The sequence below is a fragment of the Bos indicus x Bos taurus genome, chromosome 8 (genome assembly GCF_003369695.1).
Source record: "Bos indicus x Bos taurus breed Angus x Brahman F1 hybrid chromosome 8, Bos_hybrid_MaternalHap_v2.0, whole genome shotgun sequence".
Lineage (NCBI taxonomy): Eukaryota > Metazoa > Chordata > Mammalia > Artiodactyla > Bovidae > Bos > Bos indicus x Bos taurus.
Window position 1 is genome coordinate 10,013,916 of NC_040083.1, and position 13,675 is coordinate 10,027,590.

The 13,675-nt window shown below is 39.3% G+C and overlaps 1 protein-coding gene across 2 annotated transcripts in view; it reads right to left on the reverse strand.

Moving 5' to 3' along the window:
- Positions 1–13,675, reverse strand: part of FZD3 (frizzled class receptor 3) — a 90,097-nt gene that overhangs the window by 40,377 nt on the left and 36,045 nt on the right. For both annotated transcript variants that reach the window (XM_027549030.1, XM_027549029.1), the window contains exon 4: positions 386–1,403. In XM_027549030.1, coding sequence (XP_027404831.1) covers positions 386–1,403 — 1,018 coding nt within the window. The remainder of the gene's footprint in view (positions 1–385; positions 1,404–13,675) is intronic.

Below are 13,675 nucleotides of genomic sequence, written 5' to 3' on the forward strand. Positions count from 1 at the left end.
AAACTGTTTGTACAAATGCATTCTAATTTTTTTTCAAAACTGTTAAACTCCCATTCTAAGTATCAGAAAAATTTCCACAGACACTTTTAATCAACATCTTCCCCTCAAACCTGCAGACTTCTAAACAATCAACAAGCAACTATTTTGTGATAACACAAGTAAAGTGCTTATAAGCCCATGGCCTGGACTCACGAAAGTGATCTTTTAAAAGGAAGATGTTAACAGAAATGTGTGTATGACATTCTTACTACAATAAATCTGTTCATTAACTTCACTTCAAAATTTTAATGTTCAGGTTTTTCATGAAGAGTTAAAAAAAAAAACAGCTAAGATTAGCTCTTTACACTGTTAAATATTCTGAAATTTAGAACAAGGTTTCCCTTACCTGATATGGACATGGAATGTGATATTCTCTGCAGCGTTCTTGTATCCACGTTGTTTCCCAGATGCTTCGGTAAGCTTGCTCATAAAAGTAGCATCCAATTACAACCAAGAGTGGTACGAGATACAGAATGCTGAAAACACCAATCCGGATCATAAACTTCACCAGTTTATCCTGGTTCTCCTTTTCTAATGGAATCTCAATTCGCACTCTGTTTAGGGATATAATGCCGGCTAAAAGTAGTGAAACCCCAACTACCACATACAGGCAGAGGGGTGCAAGAACAAAATACCTCAAGGCATCAACATCGTAGAGGCCAACAAAACACACGCCACTTATATTGTCACCTTCAATTTTATTCATCGCTAAAAGGATGATGGTCAGAGTTCCAGGGATGCCCCATGCACTGGCGTGGAACAGCAAGGCTTTCTTCTCAATAGCTTCACTACCCCACTTTGGCACAGCTGCCAAGAACCATGTGATGGTAAGAATCACCCACCAAACGCTGCCAGCCATAGTAAAAAAGTAGAGTACCATAAAAAGCATGGTACAGGCTTTGTTATGAGATCCTTGGGTCACTGTGGAAGCCTTATACTGTGCAGGGCTGGATGCGTTACAGGCAACTCGGTCCTCAAGCAAAAACCCAATAAAGAAAATTAATGACACCATCATGTAGCAGACGGCATAAAATATAATGGGTCTTTCAGGATAACGGAACCTTGTCACATCAATCAAAAAAGTTAAAAAAGTAAACAACGTGGCAGAGAGGCAAATGATTGAAATCAATCCTATGAAATACCGAGCAAATGAAAGCTCTTCTCTCCTAAAGTACATATTTGGGCAAGGAGGTGAACAATCACGCACGTGCAAAAAGGAATAGCCAAGATCAGGATCAATTTTCAACTCTCGGGGACACCAAAAGCCGTAGTCCCTCTGCACTGCCACTGAGGCTCCTTCAGTAGGATCGCCAGCTAAATTCAGGTCCACCAGCCGAGGATACGGCTCATCACAATCTGGGAACCTAAAACACAAGACAAGAATCATTTACTTATTGGGAACCTAATGATTTGGATTCCCACATTTAGCAGTTGTGGCTTATTTATGCTTATGTCCTTGGAGAACATTACAATATGTCGAAGAAATAATGCAAATATCTTGCTTGTGGGTCACATACTGAGATATTCCACAGTTGGCAGAAAACCGAAAAATGTATACTTAATTTTGTTTTGGCTTCAAAAATATTACTCTTTATTAAAACAGGCATAGCCAATAATAAATAGTGTAATTAATACTATTTATTTAGGACACACAGTTTACAGTAAGATTTCAAACTATAAATAAGTATATATATAAAATAAACACACATAAATAAAAAGCACCAGAGGAATAGTAGCTAAGTTATTTTTTTTAATGTTTAATTACAAGATAGTCCTCAATTTACCCTAGACTCAAATAGAACTTTCTTAAAAATAAGAGGTAAAAATCTTCCCTAGGAGAACAAGATGGCGGAGGAGTCGGTGGACATGGAGCACATCTCTCTCCAAGGATACATCAGGAATATATCTTTAGACACAGAAGTTCATGCAGAACACCAGCTAACAGTGGGCAAGAGTACCTGACCAGTGGAAAAGAATATATAGAACCACGCAAAACTCGGTAGGATGAAGGAACTACAGGGAAAAACAGGAGTGTTAGTAGGACTGGACCTGCCCTCGGCTGGTGGGGGGACTGAAGCAGGGGTCTGATCCCCACATGGGGACAACTGTCTGAGTCAGAGGAGAAACATCTAAGGCCGAGAGTGAAACAGCTGATCTGTGGCAGCCTAAATGGAATGAGAATCAGACAGTCCTTGCAGCAGCCACACATACCCCGGACAGGAACACTGGTCCCCTGGAAGGTGCAGCAGCCGGGAGCTGGAGTTTAGGGACTGTGGAGCAACCCCAGGGCGAAAGCTGCTGTTGACTGAGGAGAGATGGATTGAGGGGATGTGAGGGAGAAGAGACAGACTGAGGGGATATGAGGGAGGAGATCGTGGTGGGAAATGCCTGTGGGGGAAAGGTAGGCAGCCATGGAAGCAAGGCGATACTGCCGAGTCACGGGGATGGAGCCATCACCATAGCCTCTCTCTCCCCACACGCCAGCATCAGCAGCTGAACAATAGAGAGGCTGGCCCATCAAACGCCTGACACACTGAACTACAGAGTAGGACCCCACCCCGGGTGCCACTTTAAGTGCCAGAGGCGCCAACCTACAGACTAGGATCCCAGCCAGGAGGGCCCCTCTGTGTGCCTGACACACTGAACAACAGAAGAAGGACCCCAGGCAAGGTAGCCCTCTAAGTGCCTGAACAGGCGGAGCTACAGAGAGAGAATGGCCAAAGAGGCCTTTTGATCGCCAGCTACAAGAGGCTCAAAAAAAGACTCTGATAGGGACATAACTCCTGCAGCGGAGGCAGTCCATGTCCTTGCGCACTTGGCGCCATCAGGGTCCCTGCAAGCTAAGCAGCTGCGCCACCTTCACGCTCAACTCTCACTGGGGCAGAGCTGCCACAGGCAAAAAAAGTCTTGCGTCTATGCCCACAGGGTCACTTCAGTCATGTCCAACTCTTTGCTGCCCTGTAGACTGTGGCCTACCAGGCTTCTCTGTCAGGGAGTGGGGCTCCCCAGGCAAGAACACTGGAGTGTACTGGCCAATACTGGTTGCCATGCCCTTCTAGAGCACTGTATTTCCTGCTGCCCTAGCCACCAACTCCCCTGAGTACCTGGTGCTGCCAGAACCCCTGTGACCCAAGCAGCTGAACCACCTCCACACCTGGCCCTCACAGGGGCAAACTCAAGCCCTCCAGGGCAGCCACAGGAGCAAACCCCAGTGAAGGACCCACACATATAGGTGGAAATAAAACCACAGTTGAAACCCAGGGGCAGTGTAGCTAAGGAAGAAGACCTAAAACCTTACCACCAGCTGTACAAGCTGCAGATTAAATCCACACGATCAACTAGGCAGACTCTGTGTCTATGGAATATATAAAAGGTCACTGAGAGCTCCCACAAAAGAACACTCACTAGTTCTGATAGCTGTGGACACTGGAAGCAAGAACACACAGGAGTAGGACCAGATTAGAATCTGAGCTGCCCCACAGCAGGTTCAGAGATCAGCACAGTGTTGGAGGGCATCCGAGGGAGGTAAAGTGGACTATGACTCCCAGCGAGGGAAAGGACGCGGACAGCAATGACTCCAGAAAAACATTTATTATTACTATTTTTTGACTTGTTCTGTACATTCTTTTGGATTTTTTTTTCCTTCCCCCACCCTTTTTTCCCCTCTGCTGTAGCTGTCGATTTTACTGGCACTATGAAATCCAAATAAGCTTCTGAGCTTTATTTTTTCCTTAGTTACATTTTTTATTGTTGTTATAAACCTCTGCCTCTGCATTGGGCTTTTGCAGTTCTGTAGAGTTTTCCTCTTTTTTTAATTTTAATTTCTTAAACCTATTTTTATTTTGCTACATTTATTCCTTTGTTTGCTTTTCCTACGGTTCTTTTCCCCTTGCAGTTAATCTTTAACATATATAAATCTTCTTTACCTACCTTTATCTAACTTTGCATATCTATTCTTTCTTTTGTTTCTTTCTCTCCTTTCCTCTCAACATATTTGTTAGTTTTATTTTCAATGCTTTATTCCCAAGTTGGCACCTTGCTTTAGTTTTGTTTTCCAGTTTGTGCTTTGGCTAGTTTTGTTCTGGTAGATATAATTTTTGGTTTCTTTTGTTCACTGGATCAATCTATTGTACTTTATTTTTGTTGGACTTTTTTGATTTTGCCTATGGGTGTATATGTATATGTGTATACTCAGTCACACTTTTTAATGTTATAAACCTCTGCCTCTACATTGGGCTTTTGCAGTTCTGTGTAGTTTTCCTTTTTTCTTTCTTCTTCCATTTTTTTTTCTTTTTCTTTTCTCCTTTTTATAATTTTAATTTTTTTAAACCTACTGTATTTTTGTACATTTATCCCTTTCTTTGCCTTCCCTGTTTTTTTTCCCCTTGCAGTTAGTCTTTAAAGTTATAAATCTTCATTTATCTCTATTTAAATTTGCATATTCATTATTTCCTTTCTTTCCTTCCTTTCCTCTCAACATATTTATTAGTTTTGTTTTCATTGCTTTATTCCCCACTTGGCACCTTGCTTTAGTTTTGTTTTCCAGTTTGTGCTTTAGTTAGTTTTCTTCTTAACTGGTAAATGTAATTTTTGATTTCCTTTGTTTGCCAGATCAATCTACTGTATTTTTGTTGGACTGTTTTGACTTTGCTCATGGGTATATATGTATATATGTATATTCCATTATTTTAATTATTATTTGCATGATTTTGTAACTGCCATTTGTCTGGGGTTCATTTTTTGTTTCTCATTTTTGGATATTTGTTTTAATCTCTCTTAATGCCATAACAAACCACTTGTGGAATCTTCGTTTCTGACCAGAGACCAAACCCTGAACCTTTGGAGTGGGAGCACTGACTCCAAGACCCTAGACTACCAGAGAACTAACCGTAGGGAGTATCAAATAGTGAGAACTCATACAAATGAAACCACTGGAACGCAAGACCCAGCGTCACCCAACCACCAGTAGCACCCTGTGCAGGACGCCTCATCTAAACAACAAACAAAACAAAAATAAAAACTCAATCATCAGCAGATAGGATTACCACCTCACTCAGCTTTATCCATCACAGGAGAAACAAACAAAAACTCAGCACAAATCACACTCTAAAGGAAGCTTACACAAACCACTGGACCAGCCTTCAGTTCAGTTCAGTCGCTCAGTAGTGTCCGACTCTGTGAGACCCCATGAATCGCAGCACGCCAAGCCTCCCTGTCCATCACCACCCCTCAGAGTTCACTCAAACTCAAGTCCATCAAGTCAGTGATGCCATCCAGTCATCTCATCCTCTGTCGTCCCCTTCTCCTCCTGCCCCCAATCCCTCCCAGTATCAGGGTCTTTTCCAATGAGTCAACTCTTCACATGAGGTGGCCAAAGTATTGGAGTTTCAGCTTTAGCATCAGTCCTTTGGAGGGCAGAAACCAAAAGAAACAATTCAACCTTCTTCAAGGAAAGAATTCCAACTTTGCTTGAAGCCTGGGAAGGAGATTTCAAACACAACAAGTTAAAAAAAAATTATAAAAAAGCAGAGAAATACTACATAAATGAAGAAGCAAACCAGAAACACAGAATTCCAAATAAATGAAGAGGAAATAGACAAACTACCTGAAAAACAATTCAGAATAATGATAGTACAGATGATCAAAAACCTTGAAAACAAAATGGAGAAAATGCAAGAATCAATTAACAGAGATCTAGAAGAATTAAAAGAATGAAAAAAAACTGAGGATAGTCTCAGAGACCTCTGGGACAATAGCAAATGCACCAACATTCAAATTATAGGGGCCCCAAAAGAATAAGAGAAAAAGAAAGGGTATGAGAAAATTTTTGAAGAGATTATAGTTGAAAACTTCCCCAACATGGAAAAGGAAATAGTCAATCAAGTCCAAGAGGCTCAAAGAGTCCCATACAGGATAAACCCAAGGAAACATGCCAAGACACACACTAATCAAAGTAACAAAGACTAAACACAAAGAAAGAATATTAAAAGCAGCAAGGGAGAAGCAACGAGTAACACACAAGGGAAACCCCATACACTTAACAGCTGATCTTTCAGCAAAAACTCTGCAGGCCAGAAGGGAATGGCAGGATATATGTAAAGTACTGAAAGGGAAAAATCTACAACCAAGATTACTGTACCTGGCAAGGATCTCATTCAAAATTGATGGAGAAATAAAAAGCTTTTCAGACAAGCAAAAGTTAAGAGAATTCAGTACCACCAAACCAGCTTTACAACAAATGTTGAAGGGACTTATACAGTCAAGAAATACAACAGAAGAAAAAAGATCTAAAAAATCAACCCCAAACAATTAAGAAAATGGCAATAGAAAAATATATATCAATAATTACTTTAAATGTAAATGGATTAAATTCTCCAACCAAAAGACACAGACTAGCTGAATGGATACAAAAGCAAGACCCATATATATATGCTGTCTACAAGACACCCACTTCAGACCTAAAGACACATATAGACTGAAAGTGAGAGGATGGAAAAATATATTGCATGAAAATGGGAAGCAAAAGAAAGCTGGAGTAGCAATCCTCATATCAAAGTAGATCTTAAAATAAAATTACAAGAAATAAGGAAGGACACTACATAATGATCAAGGGATCAGTCCAAGAGGAAGATATAACAATTATAAATATCTATGCACCCAAAATAGGAGCACCTCAATACATAAGACAAACACTAACAGACATAAAAGGAGAAATTGACAGGAACACAAGAATAGTAGGAGACTTTAACTCCGCACTCACACCAATGGACAGATCATCAAAGCAGAAAATTAATAAGGAAACACAAGTCTTAAATGAAACATTAGATGAGATGGACCTCATTGATATCTTCAGGACATTCCATCCAAATGCAGAAGAATACACCTTCTTCTCAAGTGCACATGGAACATTCTCCAGGCTAGACCACATCTTAGGTCACAAATCAAACCTCAGTAAATTTAAGAAAATTGAAATCGTATCAAGTATCTTCTCCGACCACAATGCTATGAGACTAGGTATCAATTACAAGAAAAAAACTGTAAGAAACACAAACACATGGAGATTAAACAACATGTTTCTATATAACCAACAGGTTACTGAAGAAGTTAAAAGGGAAATTAAAAAATTCCTAGAAACAAATGACAATGAAAACACAACAACTCAAAACCTATGGGATGCAGCAAAAGCAGCTCTAAGAGGGAAGTTTATGACAATACAACCTTACCTCAAGAAACAAGAAAAACATCGAATAGACAACCTAACTTTACACCTTAAACATAACTGAAGAAAAAAAGAACAAAAACCCCCAAAATTAGTAGAAGGAAAGAAATAATAAAGATCTGAGCAGAAATAAATGAAAAAGAAATGAAAGAAACAATAGTAAAGATTAATAAAACTAAAAGCTGGTTCTTTGAGAAGATAAAATTGACAAACCTTTAGCCAGTCATCAAGAAAGAAAGAGAGAAGAATCAAATCAACAAAATTAGAAATGAAAAGGAGACGTTAAAACAGACAATGCAGAAATACAAATAGTTATGAGACTATTATGAACAATTATATGGTAATAAAATGGATAACCTGGAAGAAATTGACAGATTCTTAGAAAAGTTCAATCTTCCAAGACTGAACCAGGAAGAAATAGAAGTTAAGAACAACCCAATTGCAAGCACTTAAATTGAAGTTGTGATCAAAAATCTCCCAAAAAACAAAAGCCCAGGACCATATGTTTTCAAAGGAGAATTCTATCAATCATTTCAGTTCAGTTCAGCTCAGTCACTCAGTCGTGTCCAACTCTTTGTGACCCCATGAATAGCAGCATGCCAGGTCTCCCTGTCCATCACCAACTCCTGGAGTTTACCCAAACTCATGTCCATCGAGTCAGTGATGCCATCCAGCCTCAGTCATCCCGTTCTCCTCCTGCCCCTAATCCCTCGCACCATCAGTGTCTCCAATGAGTCAACTCTTCGCATGAGGTGGCAAAAGTATTGGAGTTTCTCCTTCAGCATCAGTCCTTCCAATGAACACCCAGGACTGATCTCCTTTAGGATGGACTGGTTGGATCTCCTTGCAGTCCAAGGGACTCTCAAGAGTCTTCTCCAACACCACAGTTCAAAAGCATCAATTCTTCGGTGCTCAACTTTCTTCACAGGCCAACTCTCACATCCATACATGACCACTGGAAAAACCATAGCCTTGACTAGACAGACCTTTGTTGGCAAAGTAATGTCTCTGCTTTTCAATATGCTATCTAGGTTGGTTATAACTTTCCTTCCAAGGAGTGTCTTTTACTTTCCTGGCTGCAATCATCATCTGCAGTGATTCTGGAGCCCAAAAAAATAAAGTCTGTCACTGTTTCCCCATCTATTTTCCATGAAGTGATGGGACCAGATGCCATGATCTTAGTTTTCTGAATGTTGAGCTTTAAGCCAACTTTTTCACTCTCCTCTTTCACTTTCATCAAGAGGCTTTTTAGTTCCTCTTCACTTTCTGCCATAAGGGTGGTGTCATCTGCATATCTGAAGTTATTGATATTTCTCCCGGCAATCTTGACTCCAGCTTGTGCTTCTTCCAGCCCAGCATTTCTCATGATGAACATCTAATGCCTATGCTTCTAAAATTCTTTCAATAAATTGCAGAGGAAGGAACACTTCCAAACTCATTCTACAAGGCCACCATCAACCTGATACCAAAATCAGACAAAGACAACACAAAAAAAGAAAACTACAGTCCAATCTCACTGATGAACATAGATGCAAAAATCCTCAACAAAATTTTAACTAACAGAATTCAGCAACACATCAAAAAGCTCATACACTATGATCAAGCTAGGTTTATACCAGGAATGCAAGGATTCTTCAATATATGCAAATCAATCAATGTGATACACCATATTAACAAATTGAAAAAAAGATCATATCATCTCAATGGATGCAGAAAAAGCCTTTGACAAAATTTAGCACCCATTTATGATTAAAACTCTTCAAAAAATGGGCACAGAAGGAACCTTCCTCAACATAGCAAAGGGCATATATGATAAGCCTACAGCTAACATTATTCTCAATGGTGAAAATCTGAAAGCATTCCCCCTAAGATCAGGAACAAGATAAGGGTGTCCACTTTCACCACTATTATTCAACATAGTTCTAGAAGTCCTAGCTGCAGCAATCAGAGAAGAAAACGAAATAAAAGGAATTCAGATCAGAAAAGAAGAAGTAAAGCTCACACTGTTTGCCGATGACATGATACTGTACATAGAAAACCCTAAAGACAGTATCAGAAAATGACTAGAGCTAATCAGTGAATTTAGCAAAGTTGCAGGATATAAAATCAAAACACAGAAATCACTTGCATTTCTATATACTAACAATGAAAAATCATAAAGAGAAATTAAGGAATCAATCCCATTCACCAATGCAACAAAAAAATTAAATATCTAGGAATAAATTTACCTAAGGAGACAAAAGAACTGTACACAGAAAACTATAAGACACTGATGAAAAAAATCAAAGATGACACACAGAGAGAGATATTCCATGTTTCTGGGTAGGAAGAATCAAAATTGTGAAAATGACTGTACTACCAAATGCAATCTACAGATTCAACACAATCCCTATCAAATTACCAATGGCATTTTTCACAGAACTAGAACAAAAAATTTCACAATTCATATGAAAACACAAAAGATCCCCAATAGCCAAAGCAGTCTTGAGAAAGAATGGAGTTGGAGGAATCAACCTTCCTGACTTCAGATTATAATACAAAGCTACAGTCATCAAGATAGTATGGTACTGGCACAAAAACAGAAATATAAACCGATGGAACAAGATAGAAAGCCCAGAAATAAATCCATGCACCTATGGGTACCTTATTTTTGACAAAAGAGGCAAGAATTTACAGTGGGGAAAAGACAGGCTCTTCAATAAATGGTGCTGGGAAAACTGGATAGCTACATGTAAAAGAATGAAATTAGAACACTTTCTAACACCATACACACAGATAAACTCCAAAAGGATTAAAGACCTAAATGTAAGACCAGAAACTATAAAATTCTTAGAGGAAAACATAGGCAGAACACTCGATGACATAAATCAAAGCAAGATCCTCTATGACCCACCTCCTCGAGTAATGGAAATAAAAACAAAAGTAAACAAGTCGGACCTGATGAAACGTGAAAGCTTTTGCACAGCAAAGGAAACAATAAGCAAGGTGAAAAGACAGGCTTTAGAATGGCAGAAAATAATAGCAAATGAAACAGCTGACAAAGGATTCATTTCCAAAATATACAAGCAGGTCATACAACTCAATGCCAGAAAAACAAACAACCCAACCAAAAAGTGGGAAAAAGACCTAAACAGACATTTCTCCAAAGACATACAGATGGCAAACACCTGAAAAGATGCTCAACATTGCTCATTATTAGAGAAATGCAAATCCAAACTACAATGAGATATCACCTCACACCGGTAAGAATGGCCATCATCAAAAAATCTACAAACAACAAATGCTGGAGAGGGTGTGGAGGAAAGGGAACGCTCTTTCACTGTTAGTGGGAATGTAAATTGATACAGCCACTACAGAAGATGGTATGGAGATTCCTTAAAAAACTAGGAATAAAACCACCATATGACCCAGGAGTCCCACTCCTAGGCATATACCCTGAGGAAGCCAAAGTTGAAAAAGACCCATGTATCCCATTGTTCTTTGAGGCACTATTTACAATAGCTAGAACATGGAAGCAACCTAGATGTCCATCAACAGATGACTAGATAAAGAAGATGTGGTACGTATACACAATGGAATATTACTCAGCCATCAAAAGAAAGGCATCTGAGTCAGCTCTGATGAGGTGGATGAACCTTGAACCTATTATACAGAGTGAAGTGAGTCAGAAAGAGAAAGATAAATACTGTATTCTAATGCATATATGTGGAATCTAGAAAAATAGTACTGAAGAATTTATTTATAGGGCAACAATGGAGAAACAGACATAAACTTATGGACATGGGGCAAGGGTAGGAGAGGATGAGACATTCTTCACCACCTCAAATTCTATTATGCCTGTGTTAGGGCCCAAGAAATCTGCATTTTGACAATTTTCCAGACTTGAGAAAGTATCACAGGCACAGTACAGAAAAAACAGGGATGTGCTGCAGACATTCTCACATGATCAGAAGTACTGTTCTTATGAACTTCCTGCATTTTCAGTTTTCTTGGCAGCATCAGTTTCTAAGTCTTCAGACTCCCATCAACGAAATATTCAGTAGTTACATAGATCAAATAGTTTCCAAGAAACTGTCACTGATACTAAGTTTGCCAAATACCTGTATAAGCTTATACTGAAGCTGATTAATCTCAATAAACTATCACTGATATTAAGTTTGCCAAATACATGTATAACCTTATATTGAAGCTGATTAATACAAACCATTTTCTTTACAAGGCTTGGATTATAAAACCAAATGACAGAAACTTATTGCACAGAGGCATTTATTAGAACTCTGCAGTAAGCCAGGGCTTTAAAAGAAAAACACCTAAAAAACACTCTATCCTTGAGTCCAAAAGAAGGCACAAACTTGTAAACACAATACAAGATACAGCAGCATGACTTTATGAACCAATCAAAATTATGAAAGACTTCATGTCAATCCCTCAACACAGGATTTTTGAATCAGTATTTGCCAGTACTGGCAGTATGGCAATCAGTATTCTAACAAAAAATGCAAGCAAAGGCACAGAGGTTTCGCACAGGGTGTGTTTAGTATTGCTGGGGCATGAGGAGGGCATGAACTGTAAGCACAAGAGGTAAGCATTTTCAGAAATATGTGTGTGCATAAACACTGATATAAACATATGAACGGATATATTTGTACATCCAACTTCCAATTCACCATATACATACTCCTTACTTTTTAATCCTTCCAAAACCAAACTCTTGATTTCCACTCCTTAGTTTCTCCATTTTCATAAATGGTAATCCCATTCTAGTTGCTCAGGACGAAACCCTTGGGGTCCTCCTTGAAACTGCTTCTGTCATATCCACTTCACAACCTACCAGCACTTCCTGTCATTCGACTTCACAACGTATCTAGAATCTGACAACTTTCCATGTCCTCCACAGCATCCACCCAGTTTGAGCTATTAGTACCTCATCCTTGGATTTCTGGAGTGGCTTCTAGTTCATCTCCATTTGTACATAAGAACCAGAGTAATCCTTTAAAGACATGCCACCCCTGTGCTCTTGATCATGTCTCTTCTGCTCAAAATCTTCTAACTCACTCAGAATCAAATCCAAATTCCATAAAGGAGCTCTAAAGACATCCCCCCACCCCAGTGCTTTCTGATCGTATTTCCTTCCCTTCTCCCTTACTCACATGGCTGTGGTAAGGGTGGTGTCCCTGCTGTTCTGTGAATATAACCAGCACGCTTCCACTTCAGAGCCTCTGCACTTGTTGCTCTGCTTCTTCTGCCTGGACTGATCTTCCCTAGATATCTGTATCATTTGTTCTCTCATTTCATTCACATCCCTTTTCCACTGTCTCCTTATTAAAAAGGACTTCCCTAATGTCTCCATACTGTATCACTATCACCTAGCTCTATTCTTTCTTATTGGCATTCACTGCTATCTGACATTATCTATTTATTTATATCCTACCAGGAAAACCATCACTAGAACTGCAGCTCCATAAGAACAGACCACATTTTGTTCACTACTCATCTTTACTATCTGGAATAGTGTCTAGCACATGGAAGACATTCAATTAATATTTGGTGAATGGATGACTGTTGACTAAATTATTTGCTGAATTGATGACTGTTGACTAAATATATTCATATAGCCCTTACCCAAGTTAACAGCTTCCCTGGTGGCTCAACTGGTTAAGAACCTGCCTGCTAATGCAGGAGACGCAAGAGACGTGGGTTTGATCCTGGGGTCGGAAAGATCCACTGGAGAAGGAAATGGTAACCCACTCCAATATTCTTGCCTGGAAAATTCCATGGACAGAGGAGCCTGGTGGGCTATATATATAGTTCATGGGGTCTCAATGAGTTGTACATGACTAAGTGCTCACCACACATACAAGTTAATTAGAAGGATGACTAGAAGGAGTATGGAAGACATTTGAGCTGTACAATATTGAGAGCAGAGACAGCTGATGAACCATAACTAAAACCAGATAAGGCAGTGAGAATGAGACAGCTATGAAATTAGTTAAATAAAAGCAACAGAATCTACAACTGACTGCATGTGGGAGCTTAGGTCGATGAAGGAGGAATATGCCTTCCAGGAATTTAAAAAAAAATGAGCAAGGAGTAAAACCAATTTTAGATATGTTGAAGTTGAGGTACTTGAGACAAATTCAGGTTAGGATATCCAATGGCTGCTTGTTACGCAGATTTGGAACTTACCAGAAAGATGCCAAGGCTATAGATTTGGATTTAGGAGTTATCAGCATGTGAGGAACAGTTAAAATCAGTGAGATGAAACTATCCACGGGAAGCATGTAGAATCAAAAAGAACAGAAACAGATTGCTAAGAAGCACCATGAAGAAGATACAAGAAAGGAAACTGAGAACAACTGGTCTGAGATGTAGCAGACCACAACAGTTTGCACAAAATGCCAAAGTGATTTTCAGGAA